This window comes from Apis florea, unplaced genomic scaffold (genome assembly GCF_048593485.1).
Source record: "Apis florea isolate Af1SG1 unplaced genomic scaffold, ASM4859348v1 contig_3203_pilon, whole genome shotgun sequence".
Classification (NCBI taxonomy): Eukaryota; Metazoa; Arthropoda; class Insecta; order Hymenoptera; family Apidae; genus Apis; species Apis florea.
This window is the reverse complement of record NW_028256723.1, coordinates 1,844,673-1,858,850: the sequence shown is the minus strand read 5'-3', so window position 1 is coordinate 1,858,850 and position 14,178 is coordinate 1,844,673. Positions and strand designations below refer to the sequence as shown.

The 14,178-nt window shown below is 34.0% G+C and overlaps 1 protein-coding gene and 2 long non-coding RNA genes across 5 annotated transcripts in view; 2 read left to right on the top strand and 1 right to left on the bottom strand.

Annotated features, from left to right (window-relative positions):
* Positions 1–14,178, bottom strand: part of LOC100872887 (growth arrest-specific protein 2) — a 34,962-nt gene that overhangs the window by 16,646 nt on the left and 4,138 nt on the right. For both annotated transcript variants that reach the window (XM_086910783.1, XM_031916694.2), the window contains exon 2: positions 2,602–3,051. In XM_086910783.1, the coding sequence (XP_086766909.1) occupies positions 2,602–2,821 (220 nt within the window). In that variant the 5' untranslated portion in view covers positions 2,822–3,051. The remainder of the gene's footprint in view (positions 1–2,601; positions 3,052–14,178) is intronic.
* LOC147657141 (uncharacterized) lies at positions 5,307–6,543 on the top strand. Of its 2 annotated transcripts, none has more exons than XR_015292756.1 (3): positions 5,307–5,568; positions 5,680–5,845; positions 6,312–6,543. It is a non-coding gene; the product is annotated as an uncharacterized LOC147657141 (long non-coding RNA). The 2 variants fall into 2 exon arrangements; XR_015292755.1 differs by having other exon boundaries at positions 5,311–5,568; positions 5,641–5,845.
* On the top strand, positions 8,637–13,181 carry LOC147657140 (uncharacterized). The gene is made up of 5 exons (XR_015292757.1): positions 8,637–8,759; positions 8,967–9,156; positions 11,372–11,586; positions 11,663–11,744; positions 12,384–13,181. It is a non-coding gene; the product is annotated as an uncharacterized LOC147657140 (long non-coding RNA).

The following is a 14,178-nucleotide window of genomic DNA, read 5'->3' as shown; positions in this document are numbered from 1 at the left end:
TTTCCTTTAATCTTACAATTTTTTTCTAATTTTAAGGAGATTGAAAGAAAAGAAACAGAAGAATTCTAGAAAAGTAAAATTCGAAGTTACAGTTTCATAAAACAAGTGTCATAAGAAAAGAACGAAATCGAGAAAAGAGTGTTAAAGTTCGAATGTTGGCTATACATATCTTGATTCTGAGAAGTCTTCGCGTGTAATTCGGTTAATGGAAAGAACTTTGAAGTTCGTTGAACTTTGTCGTATCGTGCTATCTCGCGAATTACCTGTCGATGGCTGTTCATGCCGCAGTTTGATCTATGAAACTATGGAGAAACTATGAAACTATAAATTTAAGAAATAAAGGAAAGAAATAAAATTCTAATAAAAAAAAAAAAAAGACAAAAGATAGAATGTGCAAAATTATTCAAAAAAGTTTATTAGATCTGATATTAGTAGAAGATGATTCGTATATTTATCACATTGATTATTCCAGCAATGTTTTATTCACATCTCTAATTTTAAAAATTCGTCACATTTCTAGATTTTAAAAAATCATCGTATATCTCCATTATTCCATGTTATAAATTATAATATAAATTTGACATATGGCACGACATTGATCATCAATTCTCACATGATTTCTTGAATCATGCATACGCCCAAGGATCGCAATCAATGCAAAACGAATCCATAATGAATTCCTTTTTACCAATGCAAATTATTCGACAATAAATCCATGCCTGTTGATGCACATTTTATCCATCGGCATTATTAATCAAACCCAATTCATACCACACACGCAGTTCCAAAGAAAAATAAATTCCACGAATTCAGAAAGGAAATCAGTCTCTTCGTGCGAATTATTTTTATAAATATAAACGAGAAAATTCAGAATACATTCCTTCTTAATACTTTTCAAAAATCTATTTAATTTTTATTCCATCGAACAAATGCTCTGCTCTTAAAATCATCCTCTACGATTAAATCAATAATTTTCGTGAATCGAGAAAGAAACAAAACGGACACGGTTTTTTTTTTATCGCCGCAACATCCGTCAAAAACATGACTAAACGAAAGGCCAAATGTTACGAATATCCTTTCCCACGTCGTGCCAGATGCGAACCTTTTGTGCGGTACGAAAGAGTCGTGTACGCACGGCATGAACACCAGCGTGACCAGCTCTTTCCTTCGTCCCTTTAAGGCGAATCCACATCGCGAAGGGAACACGCGGCCACGGAAAAATAAAAAAAAAAAAAGACAGCCGAGTACACGTGCGGAACTCCAATCCTCATTACATCACGGCGATTCCTTTCTGCACCTCGTAAACTTTCGCAACGAGGAACGCGATAAAAATAGAACTTTACTCATTAGAACGAGGAAAAGTTTTGAACAGTTAAATTGTCGACTTGACTTTTTCCTTTTGTCGAATATTCATCGAGATCGATCGAGAAAGATTGCTATTCGATTGAAGATTTTTCTTAATTTGATTTTTAACGAATATTATAGAGTTTTAAGAAAAAAACTCGAAAACGCTTTCTATTTTAACTAGTATCGTATTTTAGAAGATTTAATTTTAATTTATTAATTTTGAAAGATCCGTATTTATTCTGAGTTGGATATTTTTTTTTTTCCTAAATTTAAACATGGAATATTGAGAATTTGAACGATAAATTTTCAAACAAATGAAGTGTAAATTTCACGAGAAAAAAACGCGATATATAAATTCTGAACTATTTTCTGAAGTATTCGTAAGATCGTAAGAAAGTTCTGTAAACGGATTAAAAGGCTGATTGATTGATCGGTAAAAGTATATTTATGTTATTATTCGAAGCGGATGCGGCGAATTTCCGCGTCAACATCTCATAAGTCAAGAAAATTATTGGTTGATGGTTATCGGAAATTTGCACGGAAAGTGTGTGAATAACAGTCGTCGACAGTAAACGAGGTTTATCGATCAAAAATTTCATTTGAATACACGGGGTGATCCAACAGTTACGTCAGATATTTTATTTTCTCTTATCTATAACGAAAGGTGAAATTCGATGAAACTATTTCAATTAAATTACCTTATATATTAATTAGAAACACAATTACTTCAAAATCCTAAAACAGTATTTCCTACTTTTAATTCTTCACGGTCCGCGAACATAATTGCAAAGATTCACGGTTTACGAACAAAATCCCATAAAAAGCAAACAAAAAAAAAAAAAAGAAGCTACAATCCCTTTCAGAAATTTCACTGTTCCTTTCCCAATAATTAATTTCTTATATATTACAAACCATTTCATCATTGTATATCGTAACACAAATTACAATATACCCCAATTAAATCATTTATTCAAATAACACAACCATATTCTCAAACTTTGTACTTTGTCTTCACATCAATCCATCCCCTCAAATCTATTCAAATATCTCGAGTGGAAGCAAAAACACGATACCCACCCCGTATATCCTCAAACGGAAGAATTCCATGTCAAAAACGTTATAGGAACACGCCACTCCGTCTTATCTCTCTCAATTATCAAAGCATACACGCACACGCACACGCATCCCTTCCAAATCTCTCACACCCCTAAAATCCAGCAAAACCTCCCGATATAAAATCAGACAGCTACTCACTCAACGTTTTATTGATCCAATCGGCCAGGTCCTCCTGCAACGGCAGCAACTGTCTGCTCTGTGCCGAGTGCAGACGCTCGTGATAGAACTCGGCGTACTCTTCCTCTTCCGGCGAGGGCCTGGGCACGTCGGCTCGATTGAACACGGTGACCGAGGAGGGTCCCCAGCTGCTTCGATAACGGGTGTGCTGCGAAGACGGGAATCGATTGGCGTACGACATCCTGGAGGAAGGAAAGGATGATCGGTCCCGGTGGCCAGCACCGGCGCCCCACTTCCTCTCGTCGATCCTCCGCCAAATCCTCTCCTTTATCGCCTTCCCCCTTTTTCTTTCTCTCTTTTTTTTTTTTTTTCTTTTTACGCCGCAGATTCCTCACCGCAGGATCCTCTCGACTGCTACTGAAGAGCCCCGGCGACGCCGCGCGATCCGGCACGTCTGTCGATTACGCGAGCCTGAAAAGCAAAATCCTCTCTTGGTCTTATCGTGCCTCGTCTTAATATGGCCTCCGCTGTGGATCGCAAACGATCTTGACGAGACCGTGAAAGTCTTTCGGGTATGTAAAACGAGGGATGAGAGGGAAAAGGGAGGTCGGTTGTTGTCGTTCTTACATTTTTGTTTCGTACGTTTTCGTGATTTAGAGAATTTTTCGTGAGGTGATACGAGAGGTCATTGTCGAGACGATTGTACGAGGCTGCACGAAATTTAAACGAGATCGGCGGCACTCCCTTTGAGTCTCTCTAGCAAGAGATCGTACGCTGTGTAATAAGGTCCACTTTCTCTTATAATCATAAAGAATAATAGGGAACGTATGCCATACAAGGTATGTGGAGTTAAAGGGTTAAAGCGAGATTTACGTATATCACGATGCTTATTCGTATTATTATATTATATATCTTTTGTATGTAAAAAGATTGGAATAATTGTTTTACCTGTAAGGAAAAAAAAAAAAAAATATTCAAAAAGTGATTTTTCCTCGAATCAAAAAGTATTCAAAATATAAAAAAGATTATGACATTGCTAAATCATTAAGTATATATCGCAAAAAAAAAAAGTATGGAATCAAACTATTTTCGCATGTTATAGTGGGTTTAATATGGTATAAATAATTGGAGGGATCAAAGGGATAGAGGAACGATGCCGGAAGACGCGTGTACTTACGCGAACAGTAACCATAAACGGGATAAGAGATGTTGGTCGAGAGATTTCCGACACGAATGACTGGCAGCAAGGAAAACGAGCCTCGAGTGGTGTTTTCGGGAATGAATGGATTTTATGTTAGAAGCTGTTTATAGGATCCAGCCAGACAATGTTTCGTAATAACCTTGAGAGGGATGAGACTTCTCGATTTAATAATGCGATGCTGCGGGTTCGATAAATAGCGTGGTTTATATCGTTTGTACGATTGTACGTCTTATACAGAATGTCTCATTTATAACGTATGTCTGATATTATTATTTATCTTATCCTTTAGAGAAAAAATTAAAAAAAAAAAAAAATTCAATATTGAATTCAAAATAAAAGTTATTTGACAAATAATCATTATTTTATTTTTAATGTTATTAAATAAATATTAAATAAATATCACTGGCAAAAATAACAGGCAGGACAGACAAATAAAAATTTCGTGCAAAATATTTGAGAAGAATCGAAACGATAAAAATAGTAAGCGTAATTGTTAGATCGCGATTCGAGGAGTGGACATAAATTTCCACGAGGCTCGTGTTCTCTCAATGTTCACAAACGCCTCTGTATTTAAACGACATTTGCCGCTATTAACATTCATCGGCAGCCCCCAAGGAACGCGAGAGAGACGCGTCTTACGCAGAAGCATCGCGATTTTGCTGAATCCGCGTGGGATTCGAACGATCGACCATAGAAAAATACAAGAGTAAGAGATCGAAGTAAAAGGAAAGAGAAAAAGAGAAAGAGAGAGAGAGAGAAATAAAGCTAAATCTTCATAAATCCTTTCGATTTTCCACGGAGGACACTGTCGCCTCTTGGTGACGCAAATGCAACAAACATGGTCTGATGCAAGCGTGCAATGGAGGTTAGCGGATACATACGAATCGATGAAATGAAAATCCGAATAATAGTCTGGCGATCGACGTACAAACCTACGTGTGTCCTTCGACGTCGATCTATTAACGCTCTGTCGTTGGCTGTTCGACGTAATGCAATCCGTTGTAAACAGGTGACGACTCGACCGCGTGTCCAGGTAACATTATTCGTTTCTTTTGCACATTTCTTTTCCACTTTTGCGTGGATATACGTGATTCGTTAACGCAATTGCGGACGGGTCACGTGGTGTCGCGTGTGTCGTTTCTGGTATTTGGAAAAGCGAGAATTGTAAATGACGAGTGCGATATCGAGTAGAATTTGTAAACACGTCGATTTGTTTTATTGAGAAAAAATTAATATTTCTTTTTTTTTATTTTATTTTATGTGAATATTAATCTTGCAAATATATATATAAATGATTATTAATGATAATGACGTTGAATAAATCTAGAGAATTGAATTTTGTTATAAAGTTACGTGATTAAGTATTCACGAATTATTAATTATTTTTTCAGTTAAATATTGAATGATTAAGTTTCACCTTGTATTTATCAATAGCAGCAATTCAATGTTGCAGTTCGAAATGATCGAAACAAGGTGAGCAACTTTTTCACAGAAACAAACCACGGAAATCCCCACGAAAATACCGAATTGCAGTTTACGACGACAGTGGAACATCGATTATTCGGATAAACTGGGGTCGTTTCGATAATGTATTCTGATAATAAAATTTACTGATAACCTAGACAAAATATATAGATAAAAGTGATAGTGAAATTTACGCAATTTCAAAAAAAAAATCATTTATAACGAAATGAAAAAATGTACAATAAATGTTAATCTTTCTCGATACCTCTATATATTATCAACGGTTTAACATTTAAGAAATTAATATTCGTACGAATCACGAAGTAAATGAGAAATCTGAACGATATTGATACTTCCATATAAAATACGTTTTAATGCACTTATTTTATGGACAGAGAGAATTCTTGGTTAATTATTATCGAGTTCTCTCATAGGTGACACGAGAACGTGGGCGGCAGATATCAGCTCGAGTCTCGTGATAGAGTTGTTCGTAAATCAAGCAGCTGGTGATCGATTATTACCGGCGACAGCTGGCCAATTAATAGCGTTTTCGCGTTATCGTGACAAATGGAGCAGAAAAGCGAACATGTCGGCTTCAAGGTAAGTCGATGCAACAGGAATCGAATCGAGTTCGCTGTATTTACTTTGCCTCTTAATTTATGCGTACATCCGCCGTGTCGGTGTTCTTCTTTTAAGAAAATTCTATCGAGAATAACACACGGGAGAAATTGGAAATCGGAAATCCCTCCTTTTACATTGTATAAATGGGACGATAGATATGCTGTTTATAATTTCGTTGTGAAATTTTCATAGCATATTACGATTAATCGGGGAAGATAATTTTTTTGCTTGGAAATATTTTAAAATTAATTAGTTATTTATCTAAAGATTGAGCAAAGTTATTGCAAATATGTTAAATTTTTAAATATTTGAATGAATAACATTTATTTGTTCTTGAGAAATTATAAAGTTAAAAAAAATTTACAAAAAATAGATAAATTCTTTACGAAAGTTATATTGAATTGCGTGGTATTGCGACCGATCTTGATAATAGTCTAATTTGCAGATGGAAATAATCTATGCTCAAACTCTATTTGAAGGCTATTCACTAATTATACCGATATAACGTAAGTTTTCATGACATCAGTCATCTGATAACGTGTAACAAACAACTACCAGCCAATACATAATAATTTTAAAGACTCAAATTTTGTACAGAATTATATTCCATAAACATTTATCAACGAAAGTAATTCAATTTATTTAATACAATTTACGAATAAACAATTAAATCAAAATCTAATGCTTCCAGAATTTATACCGATGTACGATAATTTAACGAAAAAAAAGAAACTTCCGATCTGATTCCATACCTCTTACACTTTTTCAAACTTTTCCAAACTTCCCGAACGACTTGATCGCCAGTGTATCCACCACAATCCCCTCAAACCCAACAACAAATATATAATTCACAACCTTCCTTATACCTCTTTAATCACCGTGAGACAGGAACTCTATCCCGCGCGGAACCACATATTCTTTTACCCGATCCGTTGCACTCACGTCCTACGATCCAACACCCGTGTCGCTGGGGATCACATCCGTCGATTCCCAAGTTCAATCAAAGGAATAACCACGAAACGATCGAGTGCCCGTAAAACGATTTCGATCCCCTCCCCCCCCGATGCAATTCGTTCTCGCGACGTGGCCAATCAATTTAGCACGGGACGCACGTGATCCTCGCCCACAGAGTGACACAAAGCTGAACGATTCGCGGCAACCGTATGTTTACCGTGTTCCGAGGGATAATCGTCGATTGCTCGAATCTTCGAAGCACTGTCGTCGCGAGACGACACAACCCACGCTATCTAGTAAATTATGCCGGTTTTAATTAAAGCTTTAACGCGAGCGGAACCGCGCTGAATTGGAAACGCGGCTTATTGTTGTTGTATCGAGTGACGTCTCTCTTGCAACTAAATTTTCGAATTTTCACTTTTCGCTACTCGATCGTTTTGATCGTTAAATTCTCGGGTCGATTTTCAAACGAAATTGCGTCTTCTTCTTGCGAAAAATATATATTTGTAGAGGAAATTCTCGAGAGTGAAGAGTAATTGTAACCTGAATGATTGTATTTCTAACCTATATTAATTTAATAATGATTGGATTAAAGAAATATAAGAATGAGAGTAACTATTGAGAGTTTTTACTTTTAAATATAATTTTGTTATTAAAGTAGAGTTGTTATTGGGAGCAACTCGTGAGAATTTTATCGTATTCTTATATTTGAATTTGTGATGTTAGCTTTGTTTATATATATATATATTTTTTTTAATATTAAATTATTATAAATATATGATCATACGTGTAATTATGTGTCTAGATACAATCTGATAATTTTAATTTGTTTAATTAATAAAGTTATTATTCGCGTAAATTTAAATTCTCGTTGAATTTAAAACGCAGTTAAATATTCGAAGAACGGATGTAGCTTACACAGGATCGAAAGGGAAGTATTGTGGGAAAGGGGAAAAATTTCTGCAAACATTCTTCCATTAACATTTCGTTTTTTTGTTAAAGTAAATGATGTAACAAAATGGGTAAACGTTACGATGCATCGAAATTCCTATAAAATTGGTTTGACGAAAGAAATTGTTGTAGAACAATGGTTTTCATTCCTTGGAAAATTATAGGAGAATAGGAGAATTCGAAAAATTTACATTGTAAATAAAAAAATACAAAATCTAAATTTATTCCGCAAATAGGTCTCGTGGATTATAAAATTTCATTTAAGGAAAAAAATTGTTTCACTACTCAAGTCTTATCTTTGAACTCGTAATTGCAACGTGATACACTTTTACAAACAGACTGGAAATAAATTGATATCGAATATGAAATTTAACGCGTAATTACTACACGCATCTCGACAAATTAGTTTTAATTGCTTCCAACGCGATACGTTTAAGATACTTCAATCACGTTGGTTCGCGATTCGAAAGTGCTGAATCGTGTGCGTACACACAGTTAGAAAATCACTTTCGACCAGAATTCGAAATTAAACTTCTCCACTCCTCCTTTATAACCCAACTTTTCAAATATCATCGTAACTTAATTTTTCTTTTTTTTTTCTTTTTTTTTCTTTGCAAAAAATTCAAAGTATACCTCAGAAAAAATCGCTGTGTGCATTCGTTAATAACAAAACACGTAATTTCATCGAATTCTTTTCACTTTCTCGTTTCGTCCAATAAAGCAATTGTTCCTTCCTAAAAATGATCAAAATGAAAATAAAAATCCAAATAATAACTCAATGAATATTCTCCAATTATCATCAACATTTTTACAACGACTACTCGTTGTAAACATTCGATAGTCACATTCTTTTTTTTTTTTTTTTATTTCAATCTCTCGTTCGTTCAACGACGACCATTCATGCTCATTCACTTCAAAGTGAACACGAGTGAATGCACACCGATTCAAGTCGGCAAACCGATACAAATCGCTGATCTCACGATACACCGTAAGTACAATATGGAAGGAGCAGGTAGGTGTACGGATTCGATGATAAACGATAACATCGAATAAATATTGGCATAGCGTTCCAATAATCCATCACGGCTTGAAGCGAATTACCCCCGCGTTAAGAGCGAAATTAAACAAGTTCTATCGTAGTATAGTCTATCAACATTGGAATCAAGCTGACAAACGGCTCGTTATTCAATCATAGAAAACCGCATCAAAGTTGGTGTATGCACAGAGAGCAACGACCGGTTAACAATCATACCCGCGGCTCGGATAATCGTTGAATTGGATCGTCGATCGGTCGTCGGGCTTCCCGGACGCTTCTCAGAAAACTCGACTGCTCGTTCAACCGGCGAAAACGCATCGTACCAATAACCTCGGCGTGTGCACGTCCGGTACGTAGCAACTACTCTAAGTAATCACGCTCACGCGTGGATGATCGGACCACGTGTCTAACACATTGACACAGGGTACGCGATTCTACAATGGTACGGCATTAACTGTGTAACATAGTAACACGCTTGATTATTTCAGTAAGATGCTCGTTTAACGAAAATTAAATTCTATATAGGGGTTCTTGATTATCAGGGAGGATCTTTGTTACTGTTATTTTGACGCAAAAAAAAAAAAAAAAAATGGATTTTAAAGGTAAATTATAAGTCATCATCATTTTTAGAATTTTTAAAATTTGGTTGATTGTTGTGTTATTGAAATGGGGCGAAATTTGTAGCGAATCTTTCAATGATATCAATATTGGGGTTGTAAAAATTGTATAATCTTTTTTTTTTTTGAATATGTAATTATATAGGTTAAAACTGTATATTTGAATAAAAAAATGTAACGTATATAAGCGATAAACGTGAGGAAGACACGCCATTCCATAAATATTTATATTTAATGAGTGTTATTTAATTAATTAATTTCACGTTAATAATATATATGCGTACTTTCCAAAAATATTAATTGATTTTAATTTTAATTGAAATAATCTTGTTAAAAAATTCAAATATACACGCAACTACACAATTTTATATTCTATTATAAATTAGCAATATCGATACAACAATCACAAATTGCGTATTATTAAATCTACCTCACGCTTCATCTATAATTTAGGTTGCAAATCAATTATAAATCATAAGAAGAAAAAAAAAATTTAAATTTGCGTCAGTGGTGAGTCATTTGCAAGTCATGAAAGAATATTATACTATAATATCATGTTAACGAAGACTTAATTGCACATCAAGAATTAACATAATTATAAGTATACATTTAGCTACACTTTTGCGCAAAACTCTTAATCTTTTTACTTGTGAAAAATGAGTATAAACATTTATATCATAAATTCCTCGTTCTAACAAAAAAGTGGTACACAACATTTTTGCATTAAGCCAATAACATCTTAACTTCTTAAACAGGGGAAAAATTTGTCCTAATTTTCCTTCGTTAACGTCTCTTCTTCGTTCATAATCTCACAAACATATTTTTCTTTTTTTTTTTTTTTTCGTGTTTCTCATTTATTGAAATACACAATATATCGATATCGATTCCTTGTCAGCCATCGAACGAATTGTTATCGGGACAAATATCCCCTCAAAGACTCTTAAAGACTCGTTAAGACTTTTATGCGGAAAATAGAGGATAATCGAATCGATGGATCCACATTGGGTGTTTACGTTCGCGCGGTAAATTCTCTCTGTACACGTGGGTGGCGGATTAGGCGGGAAGATAGCGTCGTGGTGATCCGTAAAAGGCGCCGACAAAGTCGCGTGCCCGGGAGAAACGTGATGAAAGCGATACGGGTGGATCCGGCGGAAGCGCGCCACTTCGCCTTCTGTTGTTCTCCTGTGTCTGGCGAATCTGTGACCGCGGGTAAAAACAAGACGATGCGGAGGAGATATAGAGATGGCTTGTGGGAATAAAGAACGGTAAAAGAGTGTACCGAGTTTTTGTTAAGTCTAAAGTTCTTTGATGGAAAAGACTTTGGTCGGGTGTCTGGTTTTAATTCTGTTTCCAAGGATAATATCCAAGTCATTTCACTCGAGGAATAATGTAACTTTGAAAAAGTGGTATTTGTGTCTTTTCTCTATGGTGGAAGAGATGTGATTCAATGATTTTAATTTTGGGTAATATTGAGTTACACGAAGAATAATGTCATTTCGAAAAGTGATCTTATCGAGTCAAATTTTTTTTTTTTTCTTTTCGATGGAGGAGATTTTGATCGAGTGTTTTGTTCGGATCATTGTTCGAGGGATACCGATAGAAAGAACTTTGGTTAAGTATTAATTTTAATTTTTGGATAAGATTGGATCATTTCGATTCGATAAGTTTTCTTACTTTCTTCGGATCTTTCGTTTAAATTATTTGATCTTTATAATTATATTTGATAGCAATGATAAAATATCAAAATAAATCAAGATTCGTGTTTTGCATTAAAAGGAAATTTAAAGAAAGATATAGTAAATGCAATATTTCTAATTAGATATGTACTCTTACATTTTATATAATATCGTTTTCGCTTTTGTGCAACGGGGCATTGTCATAATGAGACGGAATTCCTTTCCCATTCATTAATGCTATTTGCAATCTTATTACTTAATTTCGTTTCAGAAATTCAAATTGCAAAATAAGAGATAAGGTATGACCTCATAAGATGAAGCAGATTGAAATCATTATATTAAATGGCCGTGAGGAATGTCATTGATAAATTTCAAAGAGTATTCGTAGGTGGATAGAAAATTCAGCAAATACTCGATTCATATTTCATTGTTGATATAGACGCGAAGTATGTGGCCGAATTAATTTACAGGCAGGAAGTGGAATAAGTATGAAATAATAAAATATAAAAGGAATACTTCATATGATTCAATCTTCAAAATATTAATAAATTTTTCGTTTCAGTGCCATTTAGTTTTATGTAATGATATAATAATGATCTGAAGTATTGTGTCATTGAGATCGATCGATCGGGTAATTACGAAAGGTAAGGTGATTAATGATCTATGAAACTAATACAAGTATCTTAAATGATTATATATATTACAAGAATGTTATTTGATGCTACTCCTATTACTATCAATATAGATTCAAGTATGAATAGAAATTGTGCTATGATTTATTTCCTTATTTAGATATTTTCCTAGATATTTTCCTGTAGTTGCAAGGCAGGACGAGTTCTGTCTCTGTAATAATAAACTTTATCGTGAAAAATTTTTTATTGTGAAACTTCTGAAAGAAATCTTGATTATGCTTGAAATAATATTATGATATTTTTTTAAAGCTTTTCCGATTTTTTAATCATATCTTTCGCAATTAACAATCAACTATGATTCTCTCATGTGCAATAATCAATCATTATTGTTATAAAATTTTTAAATTCTTAAATTTATGTATTTCTCTAAAATTTCTCAATTATTTAAATTTCCAAATATTAAAATTGAAAGATTGAAAATTCAAATATTGGAATATCGAAGCACAGCATTGTTATTAAGGGAGAAAAAAATTAAGTGATCGAAGAAAAAAATATTGCACAATTTGTATCATCATTCAATGTTCCTCTAAAATTGGAAACACGATATTCATTTCATCGTCTGTTTAACACGATGTTTCAATATCGTTTCAGTGTCGGTTGGGAAGGCAAGCTTCTTGAAGAATTACACGCCTGCTCTAATTAAGGGTTTTCCTTCTTCGCAAGGGTAGTGAAAAGATGCTTTTAAAAAATCAGCACGGTGAATGCAACGAGCGAACTGGACCGCATCAACGAAACGTTTCCTTGTTGAAATTCCCGGCTTTGTGCCGACTTTCATACAAGAAACTTCTTCTACACAGAGGATATAAAGTAAACTTACAGTGATGAATGTGCAGGTCAAATATGAAAATTTTAAAACACGTAAGTGTTCAGTGTGGCGACAATTATGGCGTAAGCCATTTTTAACTTTTATTTTTCAAAAGAAAAGTATTTCGTTAATTTTAACTTTTCGTTAAATATTAATTTTAATAACAATAATAATTGAAAATTATAATGAATTTCATTGTTACTCGTAAAATATTAAGAATTATCAAAATCTAAAAGCTGTGATAAAAATTTGCTAAGAAACGATCCAAAGAAAATGTGATTTGAATAATAAAAGAATTACTTATAAAACATCCGATCGTAGGAGTTAATGTTTTAAGCATGTTGACTGGTTGCTAACTCGATTCTTAATATATTCACCTTCTAAAGATCTGGGGAATCTCTTCATAACACAAAAGAAGAACTCTGCTGCATATCCGATGAATAAAAGTTAAATGAAGTTACAAAGTACGACGTTGATTCAAGATGTCTCTTTAAGATGAAAAAAATAAATCTTTAAGATTCACTATCAACTCCTTTATAAATAATTAAATCTGCAATTAAGAAATTAAATTGTTTACACACGAAGCATTCAGTTTAATAATCCTAATTTTATACATTTAAAATAAATTTCAGAAAATTTTCTCTACAAATTTGAAAAAGAAAAAAAACATGAATTATTATCCAAATATTAAAAATACACGTAAGGAAATAATCCCTCCAATTCCCTCAGCCGCGATAGAATAAAACAATTAATCATCCTCGAGGCTGATGAATGGAATATCGATTTATCGATCGACCTGGAAGACTCATCACAGTTTCCGCCATCGGTTTCCGATCGAGTTCGATTTCAGAAGCGTAGAAAGCCGGTATAAGTACCGGTGACGCTCCAGAACACGTACACGCCGCACTTTTTATTTCAATGTCAGTCAGTGAGAAAAGAGATCGAAGGAATTCCAGATTACGATTGGAAGCGGCACTAGGGGCCTAATTAAATCGCATAAACAGAGCGTGCCTGTCCAATCTGTTCCACGAGGCCATACGTTTCTGCGTGGTTTGAGGCATCGTGGTCGCCGTTTGACGCCTAGAATTATTCAGATCGTTCCTGTACAACGATGAGAGAGAAAAAAAAAAAGAAACGAAGATATTTTGGTCGTTGACTTAATACAATGCGTAATAAATTAAGGATTATTAATTCGATTAGAATGAAAAATTTACTAGATAGAAGTTAATGATTAATCATTTCCATCTAATTGATATGATTCGAGAAGATTGGAAAACTAATTATAGATTTCGATATTGGAATAAAGAACAAATTATTTAAAAAAAAAAATAAGATCGATCAATTTAATTCTTTTTAATTAATTAATTGTTCGAAAATTATTAAAAAAAAAATTGTATCATTAATTATCGAATACACATATCATCGTGTATTAGAATAATTTTTGTCCATTTGATGAGCATTCGAAATAATAGCCCTAATGCAAACCAACTGTAACACCCTTTAAAGTCCATCGAACGAGAAAGGGTCTGGCAAAGATCAGAGAAAACAGACGAGACGAAAATTAAAGTTCACAATAACGTG